This window comes from Chelon labrosus, assembly GCF_963514085.1.
Source record: "Chelon labrosus genome assembly, chromosome: 1".
NCBI lineage: Eukaryota > Metazoa > Chordata > Actinopteri > Mugiliformes > Mugilidae > Chelon > Chelon labrosus.
In genome coordinates, this window is record NC_140337.1 from 28,144,796 (window position 1) to 28,166,399 (window position 21,604).

At 40.8% G+C, this 21,604-nt stretch overlaps 1 protein-coding gene across 1 annotated transcript; it reads left to right on the plus strand.

Annotated features, from left to right (window-relative positions):
* Positions 1–3,732: 3,732 nt before the first annotated feature.
* Positions 3,733–12,187, plus strand: LOC311492157 (myelin-oligodendrocyte glycoprotein-like; the record flags this gene model as incomplete). The annotated part of the gene is made up of 8 exons (XM_084550347.1): positions 3,733–3,832; positions 5,560–5,612; positions 5,721–5,823; positions 10,489–10,751; positions 11,113–11,236; positions 11,337–11,471; positions 11,549–11,652; positions 12,173–12,187. 8 exons carry the CDS (start codon positions 3,733–3,735, stop codon positions 12,185–12,187), a joined length of 897 nt encoding a protein of 298 aa, XP_084406473.1.
* Positions 12,188–21,604: the final 9,417 nt, after the last annotated feature.

Below are 21,604 nucleotides of genomic sequence, written 5' to 3' on the forward strand. Positions count from 1 at the left end.
GACAGAAACGACTCGAAAACACCTGAACCTTCCACCCACAGAGTCTCCATCTTCCAAACACTGACGATCTTCGGCAGGGAGGGGCAGACTCACGTTTTCTGTGACGTCAACGCGCCGCCTCTCCGCCACCCACGAGCCTCCCCGCGTCGCCCCTGAGCACGAGACATTAAAGGCTCGTGCTGTATTGTCAGAATAGTAATAACTTTAATAATAATAATATAAATAATAATAAACTCTGAATAAATAATAAATAGTATGAATCGATAAAGAAGAAAAACCGGAAGAGAGAGAGTTTGTTTCAGGACCACGGACAGCTCCTCGGGGGGTCTCATGGGACATTCAAGTGCAGCTGGGAATTCTCCAATTTCAAACGTTATATATTTCTTAAACACTTGGAAACTTCATTAATTCATTCATTCATCTTCTGTAACCACTTGTCCTCTGGAGGGTTGCAGGATGCTGGAGTCTATCCCAGCTGTCATTGGGCGAGAGGTGGGGTCCACCCTGGACAGGTCTCAATGTCAAAATCATGGTTAAATGCAACAAAAATCAACTTGGATAAAGTAAATGATATAATATGACTTAATTATCAATATGTACTGAATAGAAATGAAAGTAAACTATAATTAAATTAAAGGTGTCTTATGATATTTAATACACAACCTGGCCACCAAAAATATACAAATATGACTACAATGTTTACCAGTGTATAGTTCAGATCAAAATAAATATGTAACTTTAAATTTGCACGGGACGTTCTACTGCAATCGGTCAACACTGTTTCAAACTAAAAACCGTGTTTCATGTACATTTCTAAGAATGAGAGCAAAGTTATTTCAAAAGCTGTATCTGTTTTTTATTTTTTATTTTCTTACCTGTCCAAGTCACAAACCTCTGAGAACACGTGAAGGCACCACCACAAAGCCAGATTATGTAATTCTGTCGCCATCTGGTGGTTGATTCAAATATCACAGCTCTGACCGTGGAGTGTTTCACAATCAGAATACAACAAATATTAAACAGTTTAATTTAATTGGATTTTTGTAATTTTTTATTTTATACATAGTTTTTTTTATTTTACTCATAGTTGTATTTTCTTTATTTTTTCATTTATTATATTTTTATCTTTAAACATGTTTTATTCATTTTTATAATAAAAATGTAGTTCAATATTATTTCAGTTTATTTATTTCAATTAATTTATAATGCTTTATTTTGAGAAACCACCTGAGACAGGAAATACACATCTTTTTGCGGAACAGACACGTTTAATCTTTCTTCAAGAAAATGAGAAAGATGCCACAAAAACATAAAAATAAAGTATAAGTTTAGTGAGATAGAAATGTATAAAAGGTATACGTAAACTATACAAATAAATACAATATTTATATATGCGTATAAAAAGATATGAAACTATGGGGTTATATAAAATGTATAAACATTGTACACGGTATATAATGATAGAGAAACACGATACACAAGTGTAAATATACAATGTTTAAAAGAATATAAAATATGGACATAAGATATATATTCTTTGTATATGTAGATATTTATGATTATATAAAGAGGTATGTATATGAAACTATATATATATATATTTATACTGTATAAAATATATGCAATATAGGATTTGTAATATATAGATGTTATATGGACGTTATGCAATATATATAATTCTGTATACAATATCTTTATATAAAGATGAAAATAAAGATGTAAATGTCATATAAGGTAAAGAAGTGACTCAGCTGGAGGCTGAAGAGACATTCATGTTAATATTTATAGATGCCGACTCGTTGCTCTATCTTCATATTTCCTCATTTAGTCGCTGGTGCTTCTCAGCAGACACGCACCATAGCGTCTTGTGGTCAGTGTTGGGCAAGTTACTTCAAAAACGTAATACATTATGTATTACTTGTTACTGTCATTTCAAAGTAATTCGTTACATTACAATATTACTGTCTCTGAATTGTAAGGCATTACACACTACTGCATTACTTTTAAGTTACTTTCACCAAAATAACTGGAAATATATATATACTTATTCTAAATGTATCTTATTATGCTCCTAGGCTTAAGGCTAACAACAGAAGAATGTAATAGGCGCAGTTTAAAAAATAAAGAAAAGAAATTGCATTTAAATGAGAAGGTGAGGTAAGTGCAAAACTAACTTAAGGTCAATAAACGTCAAAAAAGCAACTCCTAGCAAGCTAACCTCCTGACTACCAGGAAACTAAATATTATCCAATCACAATTTTTTTAATTCCCCAATCTTTGTATGATAATTAGAATGCTAAAAAAAAGAAAAAGCCAAACCTAAGGTGTGTGCGCGCTGCGTGCGTGGGGGAGGGAGGGGTAAACGAGAGGGGTGGATCATACCACTGGGGGGTGTGGAGGGGGTAATACTGCATTTCCTCGTTAAAATATTATTTTTAAACCACATACTTTCTTCGATTGTGCTATTTTTTCTCATCTTACCATAGACAACCCCCTTTAAAATATAACAACCATTTTTTTAACTCTTATTTTTAGGGGTGCTGGGACAAAGTTAAGGGGTGCTTGAGCACCCCTATAAACGGGCTACTGTCCGACGTCGAGCCTGCTTCGGCCGTACTGGAAGAAACGTTTTACAATTTGCGCTGAAATTTTCTCCTCTGCTGATCTCGCGGTGTTATTGGCGATAGTATAAAAACAAAACACCTCTTAATTTCTGGTTAAAATGCATTGTAACGCACGTTACTGACCTTTGTACCGAGTAAATATTACCCTTTTTTTTTTTTGTAATGCCTTACATTACCGCGTTACAGCAAAAAGCAATACATTACAGTAATTACATTACTTTTGTAACGCGTTACTCCCAACACTGCTTGTGGTTTGTATCTGAGGAGCTCAAATAGCACGGGCATCTAAAACTAAACCCAGAACGAGACGCTGTGGCCAAGACGAGTCTTTTGAAAATAGCTCGCCGCATCTTCTGTTGTTCGTGAGAAAATCGAACAGTTAGACCCGTTAAATCCGATCGCGAGGCATGTGTTGATCGCCTTACAGGGACCAGAGGAGCTTCCCGGTCCCTCTTTGTGTGAGAATATCAGTTGTTTGTCCTGCAGTGAAGAAGTCCCAGCAGCAGCACCAGCAGAGCCACCATCACAGCAGTTAACACCGTCCTGAGCAAGAGATAGATGTGACTGGGGAGACCAATGAAGGCATGAGTTTCTCCAAGTGCTGCTGATGCCCCGGATCAGAGAGGAGCCGTTGAGGCCCTCGCAGTGGAGGATGAGGGTCTCGTACTGGAACAGCTGCAGCCGGTTTGGGACGATGCGGAAAACGGCATCTGAGACGGAAAGACAAATATAATGAACCAAAAAGCTAAAATCAAACTGATAGAAAACCCAAAATGGCTTCATCAGCCTCTACTTACTGCTGTTCTGGGCCCTGAGCAGAAGAAAAACAAGCACCACTGCAGAGACAAAAGACAGAAAACTCTACATCAGACAATCTTTTACTCTTATACTGAAAAAAAAAGTTTAAAAGACGGACGTGAGACTTCAGTACTCACTCAGCCTGACGCAGACAGCTGCAGCCTCCATGTCGTCCTGCTGTCGACTGACTGAGCTTCAGACTGGAGTCCAGCTGAAGAGCAGAGAACGAGGCGACTTCCTCTTCCTGTGCAGGTCCTCCTCTCTGCACTCACTCAGCTAAATGTGTTCTGGCTGCATCAGAGTTAGAGACATGGAGAGACAAACCATGTGGGTCCGACATCAGCTCCGTGTCTTGGAGGACGTCAAATATCAGTTCTGCTGCGGAGAAGAAGCTAAAGATGATGTGACAGGTAGAGATACGCTACCATAGTTAGTCGTAGCTCTATGCTCGTGACAGAACTACCACAGCATCACCCTGAGGCGTCAGTGTAGCAGGTTAACCTGCATCATAGACCACAAGGGTAGAAATAAGCAGAGACGCTGTGCACCCAACTACACCCCTACCGGATGTTCTCAACACCTTCTACACCTGGTTTGATGCACACAACACATAACGTGCGCTGTAGTGGTGATAAACTTGGCTCAGTGTATAGACTCACTGAAGTGAGCCGGTGCACTTGATTCTCTTGAGTCAGTGTTCTTGGATACCCACCCCCCTCCACCTCCAGTTGGACAGATTAGACCAAAGTAGAACAGTTATGTTTAAATGAGAGGATCAGCATCAGACCCTCATCCCTCCATCAAACATGGGGGTGCTAATGTCCTGGTTTGGGCCTGTTCTGCTGCATCTGGACCAGGACGGCTTGTCATCATTGATGGACCAATGAATTCTGAATTCTACCAGTGAACTCTAAAAGAAAATGTCAGGACATCTGTCCATGAGCTGAATGTGAAGAGAAACTGCAGCAAAACAACAAGACTTTTGTCTTGGATATTTATATATTTAGTGTTTAACTTGTTGTTAGGCCGTGGGTCTTTTATTTTATATACACTGTTGTTGTAAAATACTTACTGACTTAACACAGTACTCGTAGCTTGTTCCCTATTATTGGGTTAATTTTGGACTTTTTGCTATTTTAACTTCTGGTTAAATGCCAAACTGCATTTTGTTGTGTATGTACCTGTATTTTATGCAAAGACAATAAAGTTGAATCTAATCTGATCTAAAGGGACCAAAAGTGAAAGTAGGTAAGTCTGTTAATGAATGACTTGATGTGTGTTTGATTACTTTGTTTTTTATTCCTCTCCAGATTGTCGTTACCTGACACTGAGCACTCACCTAAGCTGACTTAGCTTCAGATATGTGAATCATTTGCCTCCATTTCCTCCTGTTTATCTCTCAGTTGTTTTCCATCTATCTACTTGTTCCTCTGTCGATCGTCCTCTTGTGGGTCCTCTCCTCCAGACGTCCCTCAACGTTCCCCCTCTGCCAGAGTCAGAACCAGCTGCCTGATCGGTATGTAACAGAGACAGAGACATAGCAGAGAGCTGAGGGATTTTATAAAAGTAAAAGTATAAAACAACGACATGTCAGGATTTGTAGAGGGGCTGTCACCAACGAGGTAAGAATGAAGGGTTGTTTCTGGTCAAAGACTAACTTTAGTTAACTAATATATAAATATATTTATTGGTAGATTGTAGCTGGTACGTTGCTGTGAGTGATGGTGCTGCAGTAAATGCTGACTGTCAGTTAATGAGTGTTGGGTGGGTAGTTAAGGTGTTCTGTTTGTTTGTGTGTGATGCAGTAGAATAAAGTGGTGGTTGGGCTTCTCTGGTGGTGGAGTCTACTTTCCTGTACAATCCCTGGTTGACAGTTCACCTGAGTGTGTGGCTGCTACATCTGCCCACACTTAGGTAGCCCTAGGGCTAGGGTTAGCTCTAGGGTTAGAATTAAGAACATATCTTGATGGTTCACCTGTGTCGTCCAAAGACTCCACAGTTTGGTGTTAGGGCTAGCCCTGGGGTTAGGTTTATGGTTATGTGATGGACAGCCTTTTACAGTCATCTTTGTAATTATTCATAGTCTCTATTTCTTCAGCTCTACCTTGCTGTATTTTTATTTCTTTATTATTTCCAGCCCATCCCTTTCTGACACTCATCCAACCTGTTTCAGGCTTATCTGACTCTCAGGTATGTGAAGCTTTTCTACTCCTCCATTTCCTCCTTTGTATTTTAGTTTCTCTGTTATGCATGTGTTTTTTCGGTATAAATCAATGCAGTTTTGTTCTTCACTTCCAGAGCGTCGTGATTCTTTTCCAGATGGATGAACTGCACCTTACCTTTCACCTCTCATCTCTCACTGTGTTGGTTTTCCATCTTTTCCTAACACACGTCTGCAAAGGTAAATGAGGCTCAAATAAATTGTTAATTAAGCCATTCCATATGGTTGATAGGTAATTAACTCACAGTAAGTAGTTCATACAGTAGAGTGTGTTGTGTTTGTCTCTAATGTCTCCACAATTCTATGGATTCTGTGATTCATGTGCACAATGATGACATTTGATGATGTACAGGCTGAATGCAATTGCCTCTTGTAATGGGAATCAGTGATATTTCGTAGCCAGATTCCCTTTCAAGAGGTAAAAACTCTTTGGGTTTTTTGATTTTCCAAATGTCCAAGTGAGGAGTGGGCCTGGTTCTTTTTTTAACTAGAACCTTTGTAGAATATGTGTGCTTTGTGATATTTCTATAAACTCTTGGTCCAGTTCTAGTCAAAGGGTTGCTGAATGAGTTCAGAATAATACCATAGCTATCAGGGTGTTTTCTACTATCTAATCTAGAAGACATTTTAGTTTATCACTAATTAATCAGACATAGGAACAAACACAATAATAATAATGATAATAATAATACATTTTATTTCTAGGCACCTTTCAGAACACCCAGGTCACCGTACAGGTAAAACAGGGTTTAAAATACATTACAGACATCAAAGGCATTTAACAAACTATAATACACTAAAAGATATGATAAAAAGATAAAATATTTGGTTTAAAAATTAAAAATCTGGAGATAGTGACAGTCAAGGAGGATATGATTGGAGAAAAAGGTGGGTTTTGAGATGAGATTTGAAAATTGCCAAAGTGTCAGTGTTGCGGATGATGGGTGGACCAGGATGGTGGTGTTGTCGGCGGTGAGGGACGGGCGGAGACGGTTGATGTTGCGGAGATGGAAATATGCAGACCGGGTAATGTTATTAATGTGAGAGTGGAAAGACAGAGTGCCGTCCAGGACGACACCCAAACTCTTGACTTGAGGGGAGGGGGAGACAGAGGAGTTGTCAATGGTGATGGTGAAACTGTTAGCTTTGGAGACGGTGGATTTAGAACCAATGAGAAGAACCTCAGTTTTGTCACTGTTCAGTTTGAGAAAGTTGAAGGAGAACCAAGTTTTGATTTCTTGGAGGCAGTCACAGAGGGAGGTGGGAGGGAGGATGGAGGTGGGGTTAGAGGAAAGGTAGAGCTGGGTGTCGTCCGCATAGCAGTGAAAGTGAATATTGTATTTATAGAATATGTGACCAAGGGGGAGGAGGTAAATAATGAAGAGGACTGGACCGAGGACAGAACCTTGTGGTACACCAGAGGAGATGGGAGATGGCTGGGATACAAAAGTTTTTAGTTGAATGAATTGAGTTCGGCCAGTGAGATAACAGTGAAACCAGTCCAGGGGTGTGCCAGATAGTCCAATGGATGCATGTCTATGGAGAAGGATGGAGTGGGAGATAGTGTCAAAAGCTGCGGTAAGGTCAAGGAGGATGAGAATAGATAGGAATCCAGAGTCTGCTGCCAGGAGGAGGTCCTTGGTTATTTTGAGTAGAGCTGTTTCAGTGCTGTGATGGGGACGAAAACCGGATTGGAACTGTTCATAGAGGTTATTGTCGGAGAGATGAGAGTGGAGTTGGGATGCAACTGTTTTTTCCAGGATTTTAGAAAGGAATGGCAGATTGGAAATAGGCCGGAGGTTATTGAAATTGCTGGGGTCTGAACCAGGTTTCTTGAGAATCGGAGTTACTGCAGCACATTTAAGAGATGGTGGGACAGAACCAGAGGTGAGGGAGGAGTGGATGATGGTGGTGATCAGAGAAGACGGGTGGGGGAGACAGGCTTTGACCTTATTTACTGATAAGTTCCGATACATCAGCAACAGAGGGAAGGTGGAAATTAGAGAATGGCTGAAAGGAAGGGGGGGGGGGGGGGGGGGGGGCAGGAGGGATTGCATTGTAAGAGATGTGAGAGTCCAGTTGCTGATGGATAGTTTCAATTTTACCATTGAAAAAGTTCATGAGTGAATTACATTGTTCAGCAGAGTAGAAGTGTTGGGGGAAGTTGTCCGGAGGGTGTAGGGAGTTGTTAAGTAGAGAAAACAGAGTCTGAGTGTTCCCATCACCTGCATAGTGTTGTGATTTGGCTGTGCTGATTGAGTCCTTATAATGGAGGATGTGGAGGTGATACATTTTCTTATGAACGGTGAGACGGGTTTTATTGTAGAGACGTTCCAGTTGTCGTCCTTTAGTTTTGAGGAGGCGGAGTTGAGGTGTAAAGGGAGCAGAGCAGGTGAATGATACAGTCTGGGTTTTTATGGGAGCAAGTGAAGTCAACAGTGAGTGGAGACTGTTGTTGTGGTGGAGAACGAGTTCATCAGATGTGGAAGGGGAGGTGATGCTGGGAAGTGATTCTATGGCCGTGGTGAGGGTTGTCAGATTAATGTCCTTGATGTTACAAAGAGATTATAATATGTGATGGTTTAGTTTTGGGAATGGACAAATTCAGATTAAATGATATGAACATATGGTCAGAGATGGAGATGAGTAGAAGAGCAGTTAAAAGGGGTGACACCAGAGCAGCACACCAGATCAAGGACATGACCCTTGGAATGGGTGGGGAAATTAATATGTTGCTTAAAATCAAAACTGTCCAAGCATGATGTAAAATCCTTCGTGAAAATATGGTTGATGCTGTCCCTGTGTATATTAAAATCACCAAGCACAATGGCATTGGGAGAGTGTGTGCAGAGGAGAGTGAGAAGAGAGGAGAGTTCATCAATAAAATCCTTGTTGGGTTTGGGAGGACGATAAACAGCAGCTACTACAGTTGGTGTTGGTCCAGTAATTTGCAGAGCCACTGATTCAAATGATGAGTATGTGGGAAGAGAGAGAGGCGACACGCGCCATTTCTCGTGGTGAATTATCGCGAGACCTCCTCCTCGACCGGTGAGGCGGGGCTGACAAAGGTAAACAAACCCAGGTGGTGTGGATTCATTCAACTGGGAAAAGTCGTTTGGTTGCTGCCATTAGTGATGGGAATTCCGGCTCTTTTTGGAGAGCCAGTTCTTTTGGCTCGGCTCACTAAAAAGAGCCGGCTCTTTCGGCTCCCAAGTGCCTCCTCAGATTTTCTGTTGCTTAAAGTATATTTATCACCAAAACTAATGCAAAACTATGTGTAAAATGAATTACTAATGTAAAAAACATATACTATATCAAATATTTATCATTTGGCTTTATTTAGCAACTGAACACACTCAAACTTGAACAGAGAATAAAAAATTTTAACAGAGAATAAAAAAAAATATATAAATAATAAAAAAATAAATAAACTATAAAGTATGCTATAAAAAACAAAGACCCATCCAGGGCCATCCATTGCACTGATGGGTGAAGAGTTCTCATGTGCCTGTGGAGCCTGCTCTATATGATATTTTTACCTTGCACAAGTTACACTCCGCATTTGAGCTGCTTATAACATTGAAATGGGTCCAAATTTTACTACGTTTCCTGCTGCTGTCGCTCATTTTCTCACCGTTTCTTCCTCATTCTCTCTCTCTCTCTCTCTCTCGCTCGCTCGCTCTTTCGTCCTCTCTCTCTCTCTCGTTCGCTCTTTCCTCCTCTCTCGCTCTCTTGTCTTCCTCCGTGTGTGTGTGCTCACTGCTGTGTGTGTCTGACCCTCCCTTTCCCCCGCCCCTACTGCTCTTTGTGTGGACACTGCAGTTGTCGCCACACATCTTGACCAATCACCGTGTGGCTTTCACCAAAACAAGCGAAGGAAAAAAAAAAAGAAAGAAAAAAACTAAATCGGCTCCCAATGAAGAGCCGGCTCCCGTCGTTCACTTCAAAGAGCCGGCTCTTAGAGCCGACTCGTTCGCGACCGACACATCACTAGCTGCCATGTCTCTGTCAAGCATAGAAAATCCAGTTTGGAATCGAGGAGGAGGTACTGGAGAAGAAGTCTTTTGCCCGAGAGTGAGCGGATGTTGAATAGCCCGAAGCTGGCATCACTGCAAACGGAGGTGGAGACATGGTTAGCCGACTTGGTTAGGTTGGCCAACATGCCGCAGTTCGCTCGTCTGTCGGGTTTCCTGCGAGGACGGCGAGTTGTGGACCAAATGGAGTTGATGGAAGATGAGTGGTTGATGTGGAGTGTCAGGCGGGACCCACGGTGGATGTATTTCCGACGGGGGAGGCGAGCAATGTCCGGGTAAAGATGTATCACTGGTGGAGGATCTGACAGGGGGATCCGCAGTTGGAGGAGCTCGGCAGCTGTGTACTGGTGAAGGGCTGTCGATGGACCTAGTATACTGGATAGGACAATCCAGACTAGGATAAACCATACTGCCACTCCGTTATTCTACATGATGGATGAGTGGAGGTGGTAGCTAGCAGGTAGCAGCCGCCAGGTGAGGAGTGGGAGTCCAGCAACACGCCACAGGTAGTGTAGTCACTATTATTATTATATTCAGTCTGTCCGTTTACCAAAACGGGCAGATCAGACTGTTTCAAAGCCACTGCACCAGCGTAAACCAAAGTCTATTAGGTCTCAAGACCATAATGACGTTCAAGACAAAAAAGTTAAAAAGTTACCGGCGAGCAGCGGCAGCAAGTCACGCCAGCGTTCACTCGACCGGAAGATGTTACTGACACTGAAGTCTGACCTACCTATAGAGACCAGGGTCCTGAACATGGACCTGATAATTCTGTTCCTTACAAATGTTAAAACAGACTCTCTCTTTCCAGGTCAGTCTGAACTGATTGGTTCATCTCAGCCAATAGTAGCAACTCTTGGTGAAGACGTGGTTTTACCATGTCACCTGCAGCCTGCCAAAGACGCCACAGACTTGACGTTGGATTGGACGAGACCTGATCTAGACCCAAGATTTGTTCACGTTTGGCGCTCCAAAGAGGAACTTGTTGGTCAAAAGCACGATTTGTTTGAGGAGAGAACATCTCTGTTCATTAATGAGCTGAAGAAAGGAAACATTTCACTGAAACTCTCCAAAGTGAAACTCTCTGATGAGGGACAGTACAGATGTTTTATTCCAGTACTGGGAAAGGAGAGTTTTGTTCAGCTACATGTTGGTGAGTTCAAGTAATGTGCATCTTTAGGACTGTTTTGGTGTTCATGTCTCCAGAAAAGGACTTCAGTGGATCATAAATACCTAAAGCCACATTTCTTCTTCCTTGTGCTCAGCTTCAGCTCCTGTGTCCTCACCCGTCATCAGTTTATCAGGGATGGACAAAGACAGAGGAGGAGTGGTGTTACAGTGTGAGTCTGCAGGCTGGTATCCAGAGCCTGAGGTGTTGTGGCTGGACGCTGAGGGAAACCTGCTCTCTGCTGGACCTCCAGAGACAGTCAGAGGTCCTGATGACCTCTATACTGTCAGCAGCAGAGTGACTGTGGACAAGAGACACAGCAACAGCTTCACCTGTAGAGTCCAACAGAACAACATCCACCAGACCAGAGAGACTCACATACATGTTCCAGGTGAAGATGATATTTTATAATTTAATCCCTTGTTTTTCTTCATTATCTACAGTCCAGTATTTCTCAACATTACCTGTCATTTTGTGGTTTATCATTTCAGATGACTTCTTCTTTAACATCTGGTCCAGTTGTAACCCTCTCATAATTGGCCTAGCAGTTGTTTCAGCTGTTTGCATCCTCCTGTTAATTTTAGGAGTTGTTCTTTTTACACACACAAAGAGACAAAACACATACGGTAAGTCACAGATTGAGCAAGTTACCAATCCTTTAATCAAAACTGTTCAGTTTCACTTTCATTTTATTTTCATAAAGGGACTGAAATCAGAGCTAAGATTGATGGAGCCTTTGAAGAAGCAGGAGGAGTAGGAAGGCCCCTCATGAAAGATAGCGACCTACCACCGAAAAAAGACAAGAAGGTACGTTGTAAATTGAGAAGCCGGATTACAAGATTTATGTCCAAGTGAAAGAGGACAGTCAGTTCCTGTCATTTCATAACAGTGAGACAAGTGGTTAAAAAATCTGGATTAGCGTTTAAGTGGTGTGTGCTGCATTACAACCACCTTGGCTGGCTCACAAAGCAACCGAACACAAGCAGAAGTTGCTTTAAACTGTAATTTATTAAGATTAAACAAATTAAACAATCAGCAAAGAAACAAGCTGGGTCGTTCAAATAAACTAAACAAAGAAGACACTCAGGCCAGCCCACAAACGACCGTAGGACCTAATGTTTTCCCTCTAGCGCTAAACACACCAAACTGAACTCTAATCAGAAATAAGACTGAAAATGAGATACTACCGAACCCATCAAACATAACAAAGAAGTAAAACAGAAGCTACTGAAACACTGGCTCCTGCTGCACTGGCTGGGAGAAGACAATACGAGAGAGAGTGCCAAGGTTCATCCCCCTATTTACTGGATCCTTCTGATTACCCCAGATCAACTTCACCTGAGGGAGAGAACGCAAGATTTAATGGGAACACCGGAGCCTGTAACAGCTGACAAACATTTCATTCCTGGTTGATTTGGCGACACCTTCAGTTTGTGGTGGGAACAGCAATTCTGCTTTAATGATATTACTCCCTTCAGTATTTCAAACTGATCTGCATTCATCAGTGGGTCATAGGCTCTGGTTCACCAATAGATAAATGATGAGTCCCAACGGTTTCTGAAAACTGAGATGTTGCTCTTTACAGCCAATATGGGGTCATTACCGTAATATCACAATAATATGTGCCTCTCCCAGAAGTTTACTACTTTCTTATAATATGCAGTAACTTGCAAATAACTACATCAACAGATCCTGGTATGCTGGAAAAATGCACAAAAGCACTTACTCACAGGACATTTTCTAGCTTTTTTATAGTTAAAATAAGCAAAAAATAAAAAGTCCAGGCACACATAATGAGGCTTAGGTGTTAGAGGGTTTAACTACTTCAGGAAAGTGAAAATCCTCCAAGCAGCCATGATTTTAAATTTTAGACTACAATCACTGCAGAACAATTTGAGCAAGTACCAGACGTTGTGTGTCAAATCTGCTGAGGTGACAGGATTCAGTTTAAGTCTCCGAAGCCTGAAATATGAAATAATCTATTCCTTTAATTGAGTTATCGGGGCTGTATAAAATCAAAATGTATGCATTTATGTCAATTTACTGACCACATATTAATTTTATTTTAGAACAGAAGAAAGAAACAAACATCTACAAATATAGAATACATTTAGGCATATTTTAAGTGTTTACTCTTTTGAAGTATCAGTGTAATTGCATTATATAAAATGGCCAATGAATAAATAAATTTAAAATATTGATCCACAACTTCTAAATATGTTTTACCCTAACACAGCGATTCCCAAACTTTTTTTGCTGTGCACCCCCTTCTATGTCCCAACCGGGTTGACACATCCTCAATTCCCCAAACCTTAAAAAAAAAAAAAAATAAAAAAAAATGCAACAAGCTTGTTTCATAGCCATATTAAGGGCGGCATGTTTAATCATGCTCAAATGACCAGAACACACGTAGAACGAAATAATCACGATCACAACAACGCACTCTTGCATTTGAATTAAACTGAAACACTGAAACATTTTAAATATAATGCAACAAAGTAAAGAGCAGGCATCCACTTTTAAGAGCAAAGAGGATGGATGACAGTCTCAGAGGCAGAAACGGATAAGTTGGGGGAAATGTTATAATATTTTCAGCCTCATTAAAGAAAAATTGCAGCAACTTTAAATGACCGTGGAGCTAACACAACCCAGTCATCATAGCACAGCGGTTACGGAAATAAAACTCCAGTAATTTGAATTAAATTGCAATAAAGTTACACACGACCCACAACATAAATAACAAAGAGCCTAGGCTCAGGAACAGATTAAAAAGAAAGAGGATCCATCTGACGATTTTCAAGTGCAGTGCAGGTGGCTCAGCTAGGTGTGCATATACAGTGCGTAGAAGAAGATTCTCTGCCATTACATTTTTCAGCTCATGCACCCCTAGAGCACGCACCAAACTTTGGGAATCCCTGCTCTAACATAATGTGTAAAGTATAAGGTAATTATCAGCTGCTTCAACAAAGTAAATATTCATATTGAAATATCAGTCACAACATAAATCAAAGATTTGTCAAAGGTTTCCCTGCAAAAATACTGAGTCCATGAAGGCAGCCACCTTGGAAATAGCTGCCAAAAGCTAGAGCTTGCAGAGCATGGATAAATGGGACAGGGAAGTATTGATTATATGGATGAAGTAGAAGCCTCAGAAACTCATGGATCAAATATGATAACTGGTTAATAGCTGAAAGAGTGAACTGGTGAGGAAGAGGAACCATGCAAGAGTTTTTATAATCATCATTAAATCATGTCTTATGTCTCTGTTCATGTCCCTCAGTCAAAGAAGAAGAGGTGTAAGCAGGAGGAGCAACAGATGCAGGAGGAGAATAGACGGGAGACACTGAAAGAAGAGCTGGACAGAAAGAAGGAAGAGGTTAACCTCTATCCATGTGTAGAATAAGACATTTTCTTTATGTCCTCCATCATTTCACTCAGACCAAACTGTAGCTTGTGCATCTCCTCGTCTCAGTCCAGACGTCTGACTGTCCTCTGAATGTCCTTCCAGATTGAAACCAAACGAGCTGAACTGCTGCAGCTCCAGGAGGAGAAGAAGAGGACTGAGAACGACCTGAAGGCCCTGAAAGAAGAGCTGGAGAAACAGAGACATGAGGTTTATTTCGTCTCCATTTAGTTGTCTCATCATCCTCTGCTGTCTGAGGCAGAGTTGTACACCGATTACAATCTTCTTAACATTGAATAGGTTGTGTAACTTGGTTCTTTCTTTTCCTCTCTATTCTCCATCCAAACTGAAGAGAATGCTAAATCTGTCCTCCTGGTTTTGCGTAAGTACTCATGGTACAAATGTCATAACACACTGAGCTGCTACAATATGAAAAAGCACAATCAAAGCCCATCACTGTGGTAATGTCCATCCATTATGTTTATTATTTTCATTTCTTTTGCCGTTGGATCATTGTATCCAGCTACTTACGAAGATGGCAAAGCAGAAAATGGAGAGAGACAAAGCTGAGAATGAAGTAAAGACTCTGGAGACAGAGGTGGAGACTAAAGAGACTGAGTTCCACACCAAAGAAAATGAGGTTTTTATCAACACACTGCCTTCATAAAACTGACTGTGGCTCAAATATTATACTGAAGTGTCTAGGCCTCACTCACTAGCTAATTCAATAAATGGTTCAGATTAATGGTAAAGAGGAGGAGTGTGAGTGGAGCTGAGGCTTCAGAGTCATTTATGCTGAAACAGAAACTGAAACTAACTTCTGTCTGCTTCCAGCTCAGACAAAAACAAGCTGAGCTGCAGCAGCTCCTGGATGATGCAGAGAGGATGGAGGAGGAGCTGGAGCTCAGCAAGGTTCAACTCATTATTCACTTTAATATCTATTACAGACTGACTACAGTTGTTGATTGTTTAACTTTATATTGTTGTTGTTTTTTTCTCTCTAAGCTATCTTCTCAGTTGCTAAGCTGTGCTGCTCCGATTCATCCTTCTCTCTCTTTAGTAAGTACAATATCAAAGAGGTATAGAGAAGAAACTGTTCAGCAGAGAAATACCAACAGAAAAGAACTATCTGAAAAGTTCTCTGAAGACCGTTGTCACGTTCTCCAAGACGTCTTGTTTTAATGTCGTTCTCATCTCTCAGGGTAAGTGGTGGATCATGTCCAGACAGAAGGTCCAGGAGGAGATGCAGAGGAGGAGGGAGGAGGTCCAGAGCAACACTATGATCCTGCAGGACAAAACAAAGGAGGTTCATATCTGTGCTTTATTCACAAAGAAGTTCTTACCAGCGACAAAATGTTGTCTACACAGTTTTTCTACATACAATTATTCTAAACATCAGTGGATACATTAAATCCCTTAAAATAGACAAACAGAACACAAATCAAACAAATGAAACAGAAATATTAAACTTATTTAATCTATAAAATTTACGCAGTGTGGTAAAAATATGTATAATGTATAATATACTACCGAATAAATATACTGCTGTGAAAATCCAAAATCATATTTATGCAGAAATGTAGAAAACTCTGAAAGATGCAAAAAGTTTTAAGCGCCACTATAATTCATTTCAAAGGTCTGTTTTCATGTTGATTCCTCACTTATTAATTTGTTGACTGTGGTGTCTTGTTAAATCAGTCCCAAACTTTGAAAATGGATCTTTTCAATCTTTGAAGGAGAAACAGAGAAGACAGGATGCAGAGAAGGAAGTGGAAACCCTGAAGAGTCTGTTGGACTCCGTGAAAAATGAGGTTCATCAAATCATCATTAACTTTCTCTCCAAGTGTTGTAACTTAACAGGAGGAGTGCCTGTCATGTAAAATCACAAAAAGCAAAAGTCACATCTACTCTCTTCATGTTTCTCTTCTCTACTTAGCTGGTGATACAACAAGGTAAAACAGAGGAAGAAAGGCGGAAACGAGAGAAGGCTGAGTTGGAAGTGAAGAGGCTGAAGAGTCAGTTGGACTCTGAGTCCTCAGAGTCCTCGTGAAAACTAAGGTTCATTGAATCATTATTAACTTTCTCAACGACTGACTTGTCGTCCACTCAGTTCTTTTCTACATGACACTGATTTGTTTCCAGTATCGTTTTAACACTCAGTCTGATCTTAAAGTAGGTCATGGGTCAAGTGTGAAATGGATAGGGTTTTAATCACCCTCTCCAACCAATCAGAAGTAGGAATCTCTCTGGACTATAATGTCTGGTTAAATGTATTGACTAAAGTTTGAAGTGCAGAGATGGAGAGAAAGACCAACATCACAGAGGTTCATCTTTTTATCCAGATCAGTCTGCTGCTGTCATTAGTTACCAGTTATGAGATCAAACTCAGGTGATACTGGAACACAGAGATAGAAGACGGAGAACTGAACTACTGTTCTAAGAACCAGGTAGAGTGGGTTACCATGAACCAGAGGGTTACAACCAGAGCTGTCACTTATTCATTGTGGGTAGATGTAGATGCAGTTTGTCTCAGAGTATCTTATGAGTAAAAAAAAAGTACTGGACTTTAAATGAATGTAAATGAGAGTTTACATAAATTGAATAGTTTAATTTTTCTCCTTTGATAACAAAGTCATTACAAGGGCAACCTTTAAAACAACAACCCAGAAGATTAAGCAAATTCTAATGGCACAGTTGCAGAACCATGCCAACGCACCAGAGGATGTCTCATGACTTTCTGTATCCTGTTCCTCTCTTTATTCCAGAGTTAATACTGATCGTCACAACTGTGAAACCTCCAGATCATCTAAGCAGCATTCAGCTTCCCTCCCTGCTGTCTGTCTCTCTGCCTGCCACAACCAACCACTGCCAACAGTCCTACTCAGCCTCACCATCTGTACAGGACTGAAACTAAAACCACGTCACCTTTGAGTCCGTGTTGCTTTGCTTTTAGATCTGTTTTGATCTGGCTTGTGACGGTTCCTTAGTCACTGCTCAACAGATCGTTGATGAAACAAGCATCTGGTGTGATATCTGAAGGTGAACGCAGTGACAGGAATTACTAATAAAACCATGGTTACAGAGTTCTGAAAAAAGAAAACACACAATGGTAGAATATGATGATGTACTCTAACCCCAAGAGGCATTAATTAATAGTGAATTAATAATGAGCTAATGGTGGTACAACAGATAATAAACACAATGCAACCAAGGACGAAAAATTAGATTTCAGAGGTGTGGGGGTGGGGGTGGTATTTCTAATAAAACTCTAATCTTTCAGTTCTCTGTGTTTTCTAGTAGTTCTTCTAGTTTTCTGTTGCTACATTTAAGTTTCCTTTTTTGGTTTGACTGGTTGTAAAGCATGTAGCAAAACATTATCACCCAATTCTGTGTTTCACCTTGTTAGTCAACTTCACTCCAACTCAGTACCACCAATTTTACACTTATTTATGGAATATATGGTAAACAGAGCTCATTTACATAGCACCACCCAGTGGTGGGCAGGTCAAATCAGCATCACAGGTGGAGAGAAACTGAATCAAATGTCGGCACGCACATACACACATGTATGGAAGAGCATTGCATTCGCTGGATAAAAAAATAAAAATAGACACCTTATCTCGTAATTACGAGAAAAGATCTCGAAATTACGAGAAAGAAACGAAGACGTAATTACAGGCGTCTTGGTTCCGTTGCCTTAACTGTACTCCTTGGGGGTCTAGGATTTTTAACAGGTGCCGTACAGTTCTCTGAGTCACTACTAAACCAGACTGGATGCAATTCAAATGCATGAATTCGTATCCATGAAGCATCCCGTGTTGGTTCAACTGCTCCTGCAGGAAGAGAGCGACATCCAGCAAGTCAGACATGGGCTTTCCGCCTGAACAGTCCTAAAGACTTGAGATGCCTGCGCAGCAGAGGCGTCACTAGGTTTTAAGGACAGAGATGCACAGGATGTGAGCAAACGAGCGCGCGAGCACAACATTTCACAAACAGCTAGAAAAGACTGAGAAATTATTTAGTAGTTATTAGTAGTTATTTTTTAGTATTTATTATCAGTCTGTTTTTTTGTTTTTTGTTTTTTTTTTAAATACAGTACAACAATAAACAAAGGTTTGTATTGTGTAAGCCAGGTTTTTATTTGTCAAACATGGAGCATTTCATTAATTACATGGGACTTTCTGCTGTTAGCTGGGGGCTGGAGCTGGAACTTGTTACTACCAGCAGTGATGAATACTTTCCTGAAAAACGTTCTTCTATCCATTTGCGCATCCATCCATCCATCCATCCATCCATCCATCCATCCATCCATCCATTCATGTTCTTCTCCTAACGGTGTTCTGTTCGGCTCTGTGTGGCTGAGGGTACCGAGCCTCAAGCAAGGTCGCAGGGAAAACGTGGACTGGATTATCAGTAATGTGGTCGTTCTGAACAAGTGGAGTGGATTGATAACAAGGTACCAAAGGGGCTCTCTCTACCGTACACTACGAAGTGAAGGGAACTGACAGATATATGATCACATTTAAGTCCTTAATGATAGGTTATATGATTACCTATTTATTTAAACTGATATGCTGGACGCTTTATATTGAATTTGTCGGCATTTTTTTTTGTAATTTTTTTTAAAAAAAAAATAATTTATTTATTTATTTTTTAATAAAACAACACCAAAGTATTTAGGGCGGCTTAAGAATATTTTAGGGGGGCTTCAGACAGGTGTGACAGCAAGGTGGAGTGACAGCGGGGACGGCCAATCACACAAGAAACGGCAGAGCCAATGGAGGAGCTTGTGGGCGGGGCTAAACTAAGAGAAACAGGCTTCAGCTTGAGCGGCCGTTTTCCGCTTGGTCCTAGTGCTTGACGAGTCTCTGGTTGCTATAGTAACATTGTTTTAGGGCGGTAAAAAGTGCAGGGGACCAAAACGGCCTTTTGAAAAAGTGCAGGGGACATGTCCTAAGTCAATTGTTTGTGATGACTTGTTGCTGACTTTTGCCTTATTATGTTTTTATTATTTATTTATTTTTTTATTTTTTAAAGAATGTGAACTTTCTGAGTCAGAGATATGGATGAACCAGTTCAAAATCCCACATTCAACACAATTCATGTCACTGGCAAGTTTCTTGTTCTTTGAAATTACTTATTATTAGGAGATGTTCTCCTGTTGGTTCCTCTGCCTCATCTCAGTGAGCTCCAGGAGTTTCTCCATGTTCATCAGTTACCTCTCATAGTGTCTCTTTATGTTGTCCATATTTCCCCTGAGAAGGTAAAGTGTTGTTCCTCTGTTCGTTATTTTTGTCTCTACGTTCCTGGGGCCTGGTCCAGTTTTCCTCGTTTTAGACCAGATTTAACGGCAAATCTTCCATTGTGTGTGGAGATATATAGTCAGGTGTACCATGTCCACTATGGGTAACTGTTGTAGCAGATTCTAGAAAACAAAGCACAGATTCAAAGATTGACTAAACATTTACATTATCAATTTTTTTTTATTTCATGCAAATGTGACCTCAGAGGCCTAAAACAATTTTTTACAGTGCACCATTTCAGCTTTGTACCAAAGTAAGCACAATATTAACCTCTACATGTGGGGTCTGCACACCCCTAAGACCTCTAACACCTATAGGAGGAAAGGCATTTCATTCCTCCTGCAGATTTCCAAAGACTTGGAGAATCAATGCTGCAGACTCAACAAAGCAGTTCTGGCCTCATGTAGAGGAACTACACCTTACTGAGACCCTTTATGTGGGTTCTTCTTTTAGTTTGTCACCAACTGTATGTTAAGTAGACCTATTTCCTCAGAGGACTCATCCAGACCTCTTCAGGACCTGGATCCTCTTCGTTGGCGCCGTTTTCCAGGATGTCTTTAGTTTGTTAGTTCAGTTTCTCAAAGGGTAAAGTTTTGATCAATCAAATACTGGAAGTATAGTTTCCTCTGTTAAAGCAGCTCGATGGCGGCTCAGAAGTGATGCTCCGTGGTAACGCCATCAGCGCCATTGAGACTCTCGTTATCCAACCCCTGCTCACTTCAGCTCGCTGCTCCGTCCCCATGGTTACGCCTGGTGCCTTTCCTGAGGGGGAGGTGAAGAAGTTATGACAGTTTTTAACCTTTAACCTCAATCAGTCTATGAACTGCTGGACAAGAAGTAGCAACCAGTCCTCCGACTGCAGTGAATGGAAACCAGCAGGCCGGTGGCGATGCAGTACACAACAATAACCAGTAGATGGCAGAACACTCTGGCCAGAAGAGAAGCTAAGAAGAAGATGGGAGTGGAGTTGTTGGGGGGAGGAGAAGAAGCAGCTGTAGATGATGAGAGAGCATAACATCCTTAAAGTTCTTCAAAATAAATATGGCAAGTAGAATCTTGTTAAATAGGCCAAAATATAAATTGAGTTTGGTTTGTAACAAACTTTCCATAGGAGACTGGGACCCTGTTTGGCCTTGAGACATTTTTAAAATCCTTGATAACAAAGAAGGACCTAAAAGTCACTAAAGTGATTTTGTAAAGGATCAGTTTAACTCATTTAACAATAATACAATACAAACAGCTACACTCATCACGTGGTGTCAGCTTAGTCAGACCAACTTCCATCACCTACAATGTTTTTTTTTTTGAGGGGGAAAGTTGGTCTGGATTCTCTCTGATTATGCTCCAATCAGATCCTCTGTGGGCGTAGCTTAATATGATGATGGACAGAAGAGTAACAGCAGTCAGACACGTCATCTGAGCACCACAGAGTTGAATTTGGTCACAACTAAATGTCTCTGATTGGTCAGAGGACTACCCAGATTCTGCAGAGGGATTCTGCATCAACAGACTCGATATGCTTGCTTCACTGACAGCAGACATTTTTGTTGTAGACAAATTCAACTCCAGGGTGGGGGCACTTCAGGCTGGCTTCCAGGGTAAGACTGAATGATATCCTTTTCAAGTTCAAACCATCTTGAGATGTGATTTCATTTTCATGCTCTGTATGCAAATAAACACTGAGATCATTTGCTGCGTCATAGAATATTATAACAGTCACTGGCTCTACACCTACACAAGGGGACGTGGTATATATTACAGAACAAGCTGTAAAGTTCCTCTGAAATTAAAAAAAACACATGTTATATTATTTATTTTTTGATCTCTGAGTTGACATGACCCAGGACTCTATGTGTGTTCACACTACCAAATGAATGAGGTCAAATGTGTCCTAGACCACTTCCACATGTGGACTGAGACCGGATCAGTCAAATGCGTCCTGGGTGTGTTTACACCTATACTTTAGGCTGGACACTGATTGCTCAGGATGGATGTTAATGGAAGGTCTAAAGAAATGAACACATGTCCCCTGGAACAAGATTATTTATGATTT